Source organism: Pseudonaja textilis, chromosome 14 (assembly GCF_049901715.1).
Source record: "Pseudonaja textilis isolate UNSWEBS1 chromosome 14, rPseTex1.2, whole genome shotgun sequence".
Lineage (NCBI taxonomy): Eukaryota > Metazoa > Chordata > Lepidosauria > Squamata > Elapidae > Pseudonaja > Pseudonaja textilis.
This window is the reverse complement of record NC_142003.1, coordinates 9,045,754-9,060,163: the sequence shown is the minus strand read 5'-3', so window position 1 is coordinate 9,060,163 and position 14,410 is coordinate 9,045,754. Positions and strand designations below refer to the sequence as shown.

Sequence of the window (14,410 nt, the reverse complement as noted above, 5' to 3'; positions counted from 1 at the left end):
CCAGCAAGTTGTCAGGTTTGAAAAACACTGGCTTAAATGGGATAAATTTAATTTTGCTGCCCAATTATATTGGTTGATCAGATGCAGAACCCTCAGGAACAAAAAAAAAATTTTTTTGAAAATTTTATTGGTTTTTAAAAACAAACATAAACAAACAAAACATCAAACATCTTTTTTAAAAGCGGCATGATCCCGGGTTACATCTCTTCGTACAGACTCAAATTCAAATCCATGCTCATTTTTATATTCCATTCCATATCTTATTACTATTCTACATTTTCTATATAGCTTCTCCCCTCTTTTAACTTCCTTAATTTTATTTTATTTATTTCATCTCAATTCAAATCATTGTACTTATATTCTTTGTCTGTCCTGTTTCCACTGTCAGAAGAACCCCCCCAGGAAAAAATTGTTTTGAAGCATCACTATACTGTACTGTACCTGCACAGGTGGGTTTTTGGATGTTCCTCTCTTCTACAGATAGCATTCACTCTATTCACTCTTTATTCCTGCTGCAAACACAAGGCAAGGTTACTAGCTCTTGCTGAAACGGGGAAAACCACCACCCGAACCTTCTGACTGAAAGTGTCGAAATCTCCACTTCCTCTCTCAACCCATAGATCGCTTACCTGAAATAATCTGAACTTCTGCTACTGAAAGCAGAGGGAAATTATAGTGCTGCTGGCAAGCCCGAATGTGAAGACTGAGAGACGCTTTTGCAAGGAAGCTACTGGCTGAAAGAGAAGGGTGTTTGGGAATACTTGACTTCTAAGAGCCCTGAGAAGGTGTGGGAGGGAGGGAGGGAGGGAAGACGGAGGCTCATCTGTGGAACACCTCAAACCCTCTTAAGGCTGCCTTTTGATTTAGGAACATTTTTCCACGTCACACAAAAGCCCTTTCTGTTCTCCAGAGGGATCAGCTCTTTTCAAGTCCTCTTCTCTTCCTCTTAAAATGTTGATCGTTTCATCAGCCCCCTTCTTCACAAGGTTGGAGGTGTTTGCTGGGTTGCACAAGGCCGAGGGACTTGAAGTTGAAGTTCTCCTGAGATCTCCTGAAGGCGCCTGTTCTCTTCTGGCAACTTGTCCCGAGTACCACCACCCCTCCAGGCACCCACAGGGGAGCCGAACTCCACCCTGGCCAATACTGGCTCTGAATCTACAGCATTTGGAACATCGTTCCAAACACAGCAGCCTATTTTATGCATTGCACTAAAGTGTAAATAATAAAATAACAGAGTTGGAAGGGACTTTGAAGGCCTTCTAGTCCAACCCCCTTCTCAAGCAAGAGACCCTATACCATTTCAGACAAAAGGCTGTCCAGTCTCCTCTTGAAAACCTCCAGTGATGAAACACCCACCATTTCTAGTGGCCAGCTGTTCCACTGGTTATTTGTCCTCACTGTTAGGAAGTTTCTCCTTAATTCCAAGTTGCTTCTCTCTTGGATTAGTTTCCATCTGTTGTTTCTGGTTCTGCCCTCTTGTGCTTTGGAAAATAAATCGACCCCCGCCCCCTCTTTGTGGCATCCTCTCCAAAACTGGACTGCTACTATCATGTTTTCCCCTAGTTTTTCTTTTCAGTGCGCATTTGTCAGGAAAGTTCTTGTTTCTAGGTTGCTTCCCTCCTTGATTAGTTTCCACGCATTGCTTCTTGTTCTGGTGTTTTGGAGAATAGCTTGGCTCCCTCTTCTTTGGGGCAGCCCCTGAGATATTGGAATGCTGCTACCATGCCGCCTCTAGTCCTTCTTTTCATTAAACAAGACGTAACCCATTTCCACAACTCTTTTTCACATGTTTCGATTGTGAGAGAAACTGCAGCTCTCCAGATTCCTCTCTCAAATCCTAACCATCAACCATGATTTATTAATTAGGCTGGTTAGAGTCACTGATTATAGCGAGGTGTACGTGGATTTTCAGGCTTCTGCCTGGCACAACACTTTATCGTTCTTAGAACCCAGTGATTGAATAACAGAATAACGGAGTGAGAAGGGAAAGGAAAGGGAAAGAAGGAAAAAGGGAAAGGGAAAAGGAGGAGGAAAACAGAAAGGAAAAAGAAGGGAAGGGGAAAGGAAAGAGGGAGGAAAGGCAAGAAAAGAAAAGGAATGAAAAGAAAAGCAAAGAAAGATCCTTTCTAAACAATGCACCATAACAACTTTGGGAAAGAACAACAGATTGCTTTTCCTGTCAGAAGGCCAGGAAACATTTTTTTTTTGTATATATGTATTCCTGCAAATAGCAATTTTTGTTTCCCGTTCATGATTCATCATCATTTTGTTGGTGAAAAGTGGCATTCCAAGCCTCAGTCTTTGCAAAAGGCTGAATGAGAGCAGTTATTGGTTGAGGAAGTGGGGATGGACTTCCTCTATAGCATAGCATAGCATAGCATAGCATAGCGTAGCATAGCGTAGCATAGCGTAGAATAGAATAGAATAGAATAGAATAGAATAGAATAGAATAGAATAGAATAGAATAGAATAGAATAGAATAGAATTCTTTATTGGCCAAGTGTGAATTGGACAAACAAGGAACTTTGCACTGAGTGCAAATGCTCTCAGTGTACATAAAAGAAAAGATACATTCATCAAGAATCATAAGGTACAACACTTAATAATAGTCATAGGGTACAATAAGAAATCAAATCATACCAGGAAACAGTCAATATAAATCATAAGGAGACAAGCAACAAAGTTACAGTCATACAGTCACAAGTGGGAGGGGATGAGTGATAAGGAGTGATGAGAAGATTAATAGTAATAGTAGTGCAGACTTTGTAAATAGTTGGACAGTGTTGAGGGAATTATTTGTTTAGCAGAGTGATGGCTTTCGGGGGGAAACTGTTCTTGTGTCTAGTTGTTCTGGTGTGCAGTGCTCTATAGCATCGTTTTGAGGGTAGGAGTTGAAACACTTTATGTCCAGGATGTGAGGGGTCTGTAGATATTTTCACAGCCCTCTTTTTGACTCGTGCAGTATACAGGTCCTCCATGGAAGGCAGGTTGGCAGTAATTGTTTTTTTCTGCAGTCCTAATTACTCTCTGAAGTCTGTGTCTGTCTTGTTGGGTTGCAGAACCAAACCAGACAGTTATAGAAGTGCAGATGACATAGTCAATAATTCCTCTGTAGAACTGGATCAGCAGCTTCTTGGGCAGTTTGAGCTTTCTGAGTTGCTGCAGAAAGAACATTCTTTGTTGTGCTTTTTTGATGATAGTTTTGATGTTTCCTTTTGATATCCTTGGTTGCTGGAACTGGGTATGTCTAGTTTGATGATAAGAAGCACCAGGGATGACATAATAACAGTGTTCCAATATCTAAGGCAAGGGTCCCCAATTTGGGAACTTTAACACTTGTGGACTTCCATTCCCAGAATTCTCCAGCCAGCTATGCTGAAGTTGAAGTCCAAAAGTCTTAAAGTTGCCAAATTTGGAGACCTCTGATCTAAGGGGCTGCCCCAAAGAAGAGGGAGTCAAGCTATTCTCCAAAGCACCTGAAGGCAGGACAAGAAGCAACAGATGGAAACTAATCAAGGAGAGAAGCAACCTAGGAGAAATTTCCTGACAGTGAGAACAATTAACCAGTGGAACAACTTGCCTCCAGAACTTGTGGATGCTCGCACACTGGAAGAAGAAGAAATTGGACAACCATTTGTTTGAAATGCTATAGGGGTTCCTGCCTAAACAGACTAGAAGATCTCCAAGGTCCCTTCCAATTCTGATGTCCAGAGAGTAAAAATGTCACATGTTGTCAATTTTTAAAGAAGATGGATAAAAAGAAACTCTATGCTTCGGGCCAGAGGCGGAAAACAATTTAAAAGCAACCTACTCAAAACTACAACAAAGTTGAGATACAGGTAGAATCGGGAACATGCTGAGCCGTAGCTATCAGATCAGGCTTGTTTTCAAAACTTTCTAATCACAAGGGTGGAAAAATTTAAAGCCTGTAGATTATAGAGATAAATGTTAAAATCAGGAGCTCCCAAGCAAGGCCACTTATGACCTCAAGTGATAAGAATTCAGGAACAAAATAAATAAATAAACAGGCCTCTGTTCTAAGCCCATTTGACAGGGGAAAAATAGAATTTTGGGGAGCATTTATGATCACATAATTGCAGAATACCTTATGCCACCAGACTCGAAACTCCAGAACTAGACAACCTAGAACTATGCCGCCTCCGGTCTGATCTAAATATAGTATATAAAATCATACATTGCAATGTCCTACCTGCAAATGAATTCTTCAGCTTCAACCATAACAACACAAGAGTAAACAATAGATACAAACTCAAGGTTAATCGCACCAAACTTGATTGCAGGAAATACGACTTCAGCAGCAGAGTGGTCAATGTTTGGAATACTCTACCTGACTCTGTGATTTCTTCCCCAAACCCCAAAAACTTTAATCTTAGACTGTCTACTATTGACCTCACCCCCTTCCTAAGAGGTCTGTAGGAGGCGTGCATAAGCGCACCAATGTGCCTACCGTCCCTGTCCTATTGTTTCTTTTATTTTTCTTATAAGTATCTATCTCATGTATTCAAAAACTATATTTATTCTTATACCTGTACCTTGTAAGCGATTGACAAATCAAATAAATACTAAAAAATAAATACTAAAATACAAAGCGATTCCTAGCTAACAGCTTACTTCATCTCATTCAGCTTTTAAAAACATACAAAATGGAATTATCAATGTATCCATGTATATTTTTTAACCCCTGCCTCTATCAAGACTGCATAATATCAGGCTTTTTTTAAAGAATAGTATTTTTTTTTTATGGAAGCACCTTTAAAGAAAACGTAAGGTGAATGTGTAATCCAAAGAGAGGCTTTTGAACAAATGATCTATACACTTCACATGGCCAGAAATGCAAAACACAGTTATATTCTTTTTTTTTTTTATGGCAACTTGCTCTTCCAAAAGAAGTCAGAAAACCGGTTTGAATGTTTGGTGAGCTTCTAAGTACCAGTTAGCTTTTCTGCTTCTGTAACAGACATGTATAATGGTAAATCTCAGGAATTCTGAATTCTAACCTCATAAAAGAGATATCAGAATGACATTCAACATAGAACAAAAACATTTTGGAACTAGTGTTAAGGAGTTTAAATCCCTCGGTCTGTATCATCCATCCCCACCCATCCATCCATCCATCCATCCATCCATCTCTCAAAATATATTACAATTAAGACATTAAAAACATTTCATGTTTTTACCATGAAACCACGAACCACATTGAAGGAACTCTTACCGTCTCTCTAACTTATTTTTCCCCAACCCAATGTCCTTCAGGAGTGTTGGATTACAAATCCCATCATGCCAGCCAGCATGGTCCACTGATGATGGGGACTGTAATCAGCCTAATTCTTGCACCCAGGGTAGAAGGAATTAACCATCACTTTTAAGGGATTATTTTTTTCAACTACTCAATCAATCCTTTTTATTTTGTTTATTAAATGTATGTGCCACCCATCTCACTGCAGAGCAGCTCCTATAGACCTTGGGTCTCCTGATAGTCTCCTATCCAAGAACTTACCAGGTTTGTTGCAGGAGGGACAGGTTTGATGTAAGGAAGACAAGAGGAGATCAGATGGATCATGGAAATAGGTAGATAGATGGATGGATGGGTGGGTGGATGGATGATAGAGGAGGGGGAGAAGGAATAGCAGGACCTGCAGGTGGAGTTAAAAGAGGAATCAGTCTAGAATCTCTCCATGGCCACAAACTCAATACGTCCAATCTCCCTTGAATTCTGTTGACCCTTATCTAACTCCAAGCAGTTCGTTGAGTACATTCCTGTGCAAAGGCATAAGTAGCAATAAATCAATTTAACTGGACCTTTATCTGTGGGCCCGATCTTTTCCGCTTTACATACTGTAGATAGATCAATCAAGTTCAATCAAGAGATTGCACTGCCATTTGTCAGAAATGGTGTAGGGTCTGCTAAGGCGGGGTGTGTGTGTGTGGACTAGATGACCTCCAAGGTCCCTTTCTAACTGTTATCTGAAAGATTTGTTTACAGTATGTTCCTTCCCCGGCCAGTTTGATCTAGTAGTGGTTAAGGCACTGAGATAGACAGAAAGCAGAGAGACCAGACCATGAGTTCAAGTCCTGATTTAGCCATCAAAGCTATCTGTATGGCTCTGGGCCAGTCCCTCTCTCTCAGCCCAACCTACCTCACAGGGTTGTTGTTGTAGGGAAAATAAAAGAAGGAAGTTTTGCTGGATATATTTGCTGCCTTGAGATTCTTTTTGCGGGGGGTGTGTGTAAAAAATAATAGAGGTGGGATGTGAGTAATTCACAAAGGAATAAATATAATCTCGAAAGAATGAGGGATGATGTCAGATCTACTTTTGGAAGGAGAAGGGGAGGAAAGTCCAGCAGATAGTTCAAGGTGCGATTATGGGAAAAATGGGCCGCACCTTTACAGTTCAAGACTTCAGCATCGAAAACATTCACCCTCTCTTTGCCACTGAAACTGGTGCCAATAGCAGTGGGAGTTCTGCTAGGCCTCCAACTCAAGTCAATGAATAGAGATGTCAGTTCAATGAAAGGCATACAAAGACCACCAGGTTCCCCTTGGACTTCCTAACGGACATTTCCCCCCCCCCCCACGACTACTCCCACCCAATAGGGCTCGTGTGTAGAAGTGAGTTAAGACTGATCAGAAGAAAACGTTCATTCATTCATGGAATGGTATAGGTTCTCCTGCTTGAGCAGGGGGCTGGACTAGAAGACCTCCAAGGTCCCTTCCAGCTCATTCTATTCTATTCTATTCTATTCTATTCTATTCTATTCTTTCCTATCCTATCCTATGCTATCCTATTCCATTCCATTCTAATCTATTCTATTCCTATTCTATTCAATTTTTCCTATTCTATTCCATTCCATTCCTCATTCTAATATTCTATTCTATTCTATTCTATTCTATTCTATTCTATTCTATTCTATTCTGTTCCGTTCCATTCCATGCTATGCCATTTCTATTTCTATTATTCTATTCTATTCTATTCTATTCTATTCTATTCTATTCTATTCTATTCTATTCTATTCTATTCTATTCTATTCTATTCTATTCCATTCCATTCCATTCCATTCCATTCCATTCCATTCCATTCTTATTCTATCCTATCCTATCCTATCCTATCCCATTCCATTCTATTTCTATTTCTATTCTATTCGTATTCTATTTAATTTTTCCTATTCCATTCCATTCCTCCTATTCTATTCTATTCTATTCTATTCTATTCTATTCTATTCTATTCTATTCTATTCTATTCTATTCTATATTCTATTTTTGGAGACTCGTGTGACGCTAAGAAAGTATTTGTAGGTTGACTATGGAATAGGACACAATTACAGGCAGTCCTTGACTTACGACCATTCATTTAGTGATCGTTCAAAGTTACAACGCCCCTGAAAAAATGTGACTTATGACCGTTTTCCACACTCACGGCTGTTGCAGCCTCCCCATGGCCACACGAACAAAATTTCGATGCTTACCAAATGACTCCTATTTATGATGGTTGCAACGTCCCGGGAGTCACGTGATCCCGTTGCAACCTTCTGACACGCAGAGTCCACGTGGGAAGCCAGATCCACTTAAGAACTGTATTACTCACTTCACAACTGCAGTGGGTTTGTTTAACAATGGTGGCAAGAAAGGTTGTAACATGGAGCAAAACCCAGCTAGCAAATGTCTCACTTAGCCACTGGAATGTTGGGATCAACTGTGATCGTACATCGAGGACTACATGTAAGGTAAAGGTGACGGTTCCCTTCTCACATCCGTGCTAGTTGTTTCCGGCTCTAGTGGGCGGTGCTCCTCTCTGTTACAAAGCTGAAGAAGAGCCAGCGCTGTCCGAAGACATCTCCGTGGGTCATGTGGCCAGCAGGACTAAATGCAGAAGGCGCATGGAGGAACGCTGTTCCCTTCCCAGCAAAGGGGTCCCTATTTTTCTACTTGCCTCTTTTTAATGTGCTTTTAGGTTGGAAGAAGCTGAGACAAGTGACAGGAGCTCACTCCGTGATGCGGTGCTAGGGATTTGAACCGCCGAACTGCCGACCTTCCTGATCAACAAGCTCAGCGTCTTAGCCACTGAGCCACCATGTCCATGTAAACGACATGTTCATAACAAAACAACCTCTCCCAAATAATAACGTGTGAAGCAAAGACGGAGGGTGTTGGCCCAACCGTAAGTCATTCTTTAAACAAAAAACAAAAAAAAAACTATGTGAGAGCTTCCTAACCCAGCGGATTTGGTTCACACAATCCATCCAACACACACTAGCCAAATCCTGTTCAGTGGCACCTGTGGGAAGCCAGCTGAGTTCCTGCCATTCCACCAACAGTTCCACCCCCCCACCTTCTTGGCAGCTGCCCTCATTTGACCTTAATTCCAGTGCCTCCTCCGTGCCTAAGCCCAGGAGAGAGAGCTGGCTCAAACTCTTAGCAACAGAGAAAGCTATTTTCTAAGCAGGTCAACGCCAGCTGGCTCCCCACGTTGCAGTGCAGAGCCGTTCGCCGTAGCAATGTTCCTGCGTGGAAACAACGGACCGCTTGCACAACGCCGACCCAAGGACCCATCTTTCTCAAAACCACATCGCATGGGTGCCACCCAGCTGCTCGACCCAGCATGAGGCGTGGAAAGATTCGGTTTTGCCTTGTGCGTTGGCTAGTGGTGACATTTTTTTAAAACAACAACAACAACAACAACCCGCAGAGAAAGCATGATGGATGATGTCTATCAGCGCGGCCTCTCGCTGCAATGTGCCAAGCCAGCTCCTCTGCCCCTTCCAAAGCAATGCCGCTCTTCGAGAAGAGCCTTAAGATCAAGGCTCCCTCACAAAACTCCTCTGGCCCAGGAGTTTGCCGGCCGACGGCCACCCCTTTAAGGACAAGACATCCCATAACCCGCCCCAAATCAAAGACACAACACTGAAGGGGGCTACGTGTCTCTAAGATGATCGGCCTGCCAACCTTCCCGGCTAGCGTAGAGCAGAGAAGGGGTGTGCATCGTAAGCGCCTTAGCAAAAGCGCAGACCGTCCCTGTCCTAATGTTCCCTTTATTCATACCCATTTCATTTATTAATCATCCTGCATCTGTGAGCTTAATACATGCTCGACAATATAAATAAATAAACTATCAGCCCTGAGGGAACCGGAACTGGCTTACCTGCAGATGGAGCTCTTTGGGTTGGCCATGGGGCCCGTCCACCACGCCGCTGCCTTTGTGTTACGAAACCCAGACCCCCCATCTTTTCTTCACAACCCCCCCAGTCTTGCTCTCCAGACAAGCCAAGGAACCAGACGCAGCTCCTAACCCCACCCCCCACCCGAAAGATGCCCGGCAGGCTGGTTGGGAAGGGGGGGGGGGAGGAAAGCTTTCTGTCTAGGGAGGAAGGAGAGAATGATGTCATTCAGCAGTGTGTGTGTATGTGTGTGTGTGTGTGTGTGATTCATCCCCCTGTACATAACATTAGGGCTCCAGCCAGCCAGAGGTGGGGAAGGGGCTCCCCTAGGGAACCCCTGCAACCGGGGAGGGTCGGGAGAAGGAGGAAAAGGGGAGTGGGGGGGAAGGGCAGGGCAGGCTAGTCAGACGTGGGGGGGGGGGAGGGCAGCATGGAAATTAGGGAGAGGCGACCTGGCCTGGGGAAGGAGGAAGAAAGGGGGAAGGAGGAAGAAAGGGGGAAGGAGCAAGAAAAGCGGAAGGAGCAACTGGGAGACCCCCGGGGTCTTTGAGGGGCAAGGAAGAGGGGGGTGGGTGGTCTTTGCAAAGTGTGTGAGGGGGGGGGAGTGCTTTTTGCACACGCAGACGGAGAACAAAACGCACGCACTGGGGTTGGTGAGGAGGGGAGGGGGGGGGAAGGAGAGAGGGGAGGGAGGCTGGACAAAAGCCAGGCGGCCAAATCCGAGGCAGGAGCCGAGGCGCCCCCGCCGGTTGATGCTGGCTGGGTGGTGTTTTTTTACCTTGCTCAGCCCCGCCGCGCTCCGGGCTTCTCCGCCGCGGCTCCTCCGACGGTTGTCCCTGCGGCCGCCGACTCCGTTGCCATCCCGGCTCTCCGGCACTGGGCGGGGAGGGAGGAAGAGAAGAGGAGGAGGAGGAGGAGGAGGGAGGCGGGCACCGAGTGCCGGCTGAGCCCCTCCCCGCTGACGCGCAGGGAACACGCGTGGGTGGGGGACACGGAGAGACGCCTTGTTTTGGAGCCAAGCGGGGCGCTTTTCTCCCCCCTCCTCCACCGCACCCCCCCCCACCCAGTGTCGCCTCCTCCTCCTCCTCCTGCTGGTCCTTCTCCTCCATCCCAGCTGAGGGCTCCCGGTTGCTAATGGCGCAAGCGAGCCTCTTCGCGCTGCAGATGTGACGCCGGATTAAAAGCACATCTGGACCGGAGGACCAGATTTCCCTTCCTCCATCGCGGAAAATCTGCAAGGCGCCGTGAGAGCTCAAGACCCGCCCGGGGGGTGACGGGGCGGCCTGAAGAAGAAGCGACCCAACGCAGCAGCATCTTAGCCCCCCCCCTCAAAGATCCAGGAACAGGTGATGGATGCATTCAGGTAGACGGTATGATACCTTCTTCAAGCCAATGACGGCTTCGTCCGGGAAGGTGGGCCTGGCCTGAAGCCTGCTTCGTTTCATTTTTGGCTTAAGGCAAGAATATTTTACACCCCCACACCCCCAAGAGGTGAGCACGCACACACACCAGCTTCCAGTGTGAAGACAGGGCTTTGCCCCTATGAATGGTGGGAGGGGGCGTTTCTGTGTGACCCAGCCCTGGGGTGGCTTGCTAACCTTTTAAATCTTCTGCATTTTAATACTGATTTTTTTTTTTTTTTTGCAGCTGTAAGTTCTAAGTTGTTCTTAGCTCTTTGTTTTTAACCTGCGTGTTTGATTTGGGTTTATTGGGATTTCATTGCAGTGTCTGTAAGCTGCCCAGAGTCACTCAGGCAAGATGGGCTGTGTATAAATTCAATTAAGTAAATTCATTCATCTCGACGGTGACTGTACGCGTAGGGGCATTGAAGCGCATGACCAGGCAAGGTCTTGGCCCCCTTCATCAGCGGGGCAGTGTTAGGCGCTAACAAAGAGACCCATTAGGTGTAGAGGTGAAACTAGTTACTTTATTGTTCTCTGCCTATAGTACAGGAATCTCTGCAGACAGACAGCTTTCGCCTGGGAAAAGACCGGACAAGACTTTAAGGAATTCAGGGGTGGGGTCAGATCTAGCCCTCTTGTGTTTACGTAGAGAGTCTAGGCTGATTCCTCCTTTGAGTCCTATCTGGAACGGCTGGAAGATCAGTGCTGAGGAACACTTAAATGTCCAACTCTTCTTGCTTCCTTGGGAGACATCAAGATAACTGCTGGTTGGTCTTTGGATGGGCCTGGTCTTTGGGTCACCTGAACAGGTTCGTGTTCTGATTTGTGTCTCCCTACAGGCCACAATAAAAATAATAATTTAAAAACCCCCATCTCTTCTGCATCCTCCGGTTTACTTTTCGGCTAACGAGTTGGTTAATCTTTCTTTCCATGCCAGGAATCCTTGTGTTTTTATTTTATTTTAAAAATGTGATTTGTTAGAATGTGAGCCACGTGGTCATAACATACACCAAAGCGTGATAGCTACAAGCTGTGGCAAGGTCTTCACCTCCCAATCTAAGTGTTTCAGCTGAGGATGTGTACCCGTTAGTGGGCTCTTCTTTGCGATGTGCCTTTCTCTCTTCCGGCACAACAACCTTCTGGTTCTCACTGAAGGCTCGTTCTCCCAACCACCTCAATCAAGTCATCTAAAGACCTGGTGACCGGCAAATGAAGGCAGTAGAGATCTGGGGACCGGACTAAGCTTGGTTAGTGTTAATCTTGATTATTATTTTTTTTAATAGTGTGGACCGTCTTGGTGGTTAGTTTGGAGCTCTGGTTTTGTGCTCACATAGAAAATGGGCTAGCTCAGTTGATGTAGGAGATGACCAGGCTGAGCTGGAGGGTGGGATTAAATGCATCATCTGTTTGGAATCCCTACGCTCCTCTAAGAAACCTAAGTCCAGCTCCCTTTGAAGTGCATTGACTCTTATCGGGCGCCAATTCGCCTTGCCCGTTAGTAGATCAGATTCTTGTGTATAGTTAGCATGGAGTAAACTTTTACTACCGGTAAAGGATAATATTTGTAGCATAGAGTTGAAATGAGGGGTCCTTGGTGCTCTCTTGAGTTTGGTTATTTTCCTGCAGACGTTTCACGACCCAACTAGCTAACTAGCTTTGCCTACATGCAAATTTTTGCCACTTCCCTGCTTTCTGAAGAGTGACATCCATATGTGGTACCATACAGGAGAATATTTGGAGCTCAGGGTTGAAATGAGGGCTCCTCAGTGTGCTCTGAGCTTGGTTGACTTTTTGGGCAGATCTTTTGTTACCCAAACTAGGTAATATCACTGGTGCTCATGATAATGTTACCTAGCTGGGTAATGAATCATTTGCAAAAAAAAACCCAAAAAACCAACTAAACTCAAGAGACCATCAAGGATCCCTCAAACTTGTAGTAGTTTTGAACTCTGCCCCGGTTCCTGACTTCTTGCACCTGACCGTTAATTCAGGATTATACGAGCCGCTTCTGATCTTTGTTAGATTCACGAGCCCCTGTTCTTGCATCTCAATTAAACCAGTTTGCTATCTTCTCTGGGCATGTTTATTTTCTTCTCGTTTCTCGGTAGCTTGTTTTGGCTACAATCCCAGAGAGATTCGTCATCTGACGGAGAACATTGTTATTCAATGTAACTCATGCTAGGACGGCAACAGACATGAGATGGCAACACAAAGCCACATTTAGCACGGATAAAGGATACCAACCAATTCTGGGTGGCTTCCTTGTGCTTTTTTTTTTTTTTTTTTCAGAATTTTTAAGAACAAAGACGATCCAGGGGGACCGAAGGTTAAAATACACGAAGGACGGCTGCAGGAATTGGGTAGATCTCGTTGAACGGAAAGAAGGACCAGGGAGCGAGTCTTCCGATATCTCAGGAGCTGCCCCAAAGAAGAGAGGGTCAAGCTATTCTCCAAAGCACCTGAAGGCAGCATGAGAAACAATGGGTGGAAACCAACCAAAGAGAGGACCAGCCTAGAAATAAGGAGATATTTCCTGACAGGACAATTCGCCGGCGGAATGGCTGGCCTTCAGAAGTTGCGGGTGATCCCTCAATGAAGGGTTTTAAGAAGAGATTGGACAGCCAAGGCCTCTTCCAACTCTGTTCTTCGGTACGCCGTTTCTTATTCATCCTGCAAGTCTCGTGCAGCAGGCACGGCTGTCACTTGGTTAGATACAGAAAAATACATGATAAATAAAGAAAAGAGACCAAGAACAGAATAGAATCACAGAGTTGGAAGGGACCTTAGAGGTCTTCTAGTCCAACCCCCTGCTCAAGTAGGAGATCCTATACCATTCCGGTCAAGGGGCTGTTCCAGTCTCTTCTTAAAAGCCTCCAGTGATGAAGCACCCGTGACTTTTGGTGGCGAGCTGTCTCACTAGTTTATTATCCTCACTGTCAAGAAATTTCTTCTTAGTTTTAGGTTGCTTCTCTCCTTGAGTAGTTTTCATCTGTTGCTTCCTGTCTTGCCTACAGGTGCTTTGGAGAATCTCCTTCTTCTTTGCGGCAAGCCCTGAGATATTGGAAGATTGCTATCATGTCAACCTTAGCCCTTCTCTTCATTAAACTAGACTTACCCAAGTCCAGCAACCATTCTTCCTATGTTTTAGCTTCCAGTCCTCTAATCACCTTTGTTGCTCTTCTCTGCACTCTTTCTAGAGTCTCAACATCTTTTTTTTACATCGTGGCGACCAAAACTGGATGCAGAATTCCAAGTGTGGCCTGACCAAGGCCTTATAAAGTTATTGATTTCACATGATCTGGATTCTATCCCTCTATTTATGCAGTCTAGAACTCTTGTTGGCTTTTTTTGGCAGCTGCAGCACACTGCTAGCTCATATTTAAGTGATTCTCTAGTAGGACTCCAAGATCCCTCTCACAGTTACTACTATTGAACGTACAGTTATTAACAAAGATGGTGCCTTGGCTAGAGGTGCAAGATTTCTTAAAAGTATGGCACTCCGGAACTGTAATTTCTCCATTTTCCCCATCAGCTGGGCCCATATTTCAACACCAATTGGAAGTTTACAGATTAATACATAGATATCTACCTAATCCAAAATGTGGGTTTATGTTAATGGTGTCTTATTTTTAACTTCATCTGACATTTAGATCAGTTTCTCAGCACCAGTTCTGTTATAATAAACAAGAATATATTCTAACAAATTAATTTATAATAATTATGGACCAAAGCAGGGGAAAATGTAGCGATCTCCCACAAAGATGAGGAGCTGATCTCAAATGTTCCCTATGTTGCTGGATTTTTCTGCCATGCAAAGATCACACAAAACAAAC

General features: G+C 44.5%; 1 protein-coding gene across 3 annotated transcripts in view; it reads right to left on the bottom strand.

The window, feature by feature from the left end:
* The window catches only part of ABCA3 (ATP binding cassette subfamily A member 3), a 60,582-nt gene extending 50,533 nt beyond the window's left edge, over positions 1-10,049 (bottom strand). Inside the window, exon 1 of one of the 3 annotated variants that reach the window (XM_026704180.2) lies at positions 9,953-10,049. Coding sequence is in view for 1 of the 3 variants with exons in the window: in XM_087912463.1 (XP_087768589.1) it covers positions 9,159-9,240 (82 nt within the window). In the remaining 2 variants the exon portion in view is untranslated. Of the gene's footprint in view, positions 1-9,158; positions 9,291-9,952 lie in introns of those variants that run through there. The other 2 variants (XM_087912464.1, XM_087912463.1) reach the window with 2 other exon arrangements.
* Between the last annotated feature and the right edge of the window lie 4,361 nt (positions 10,050-14,410).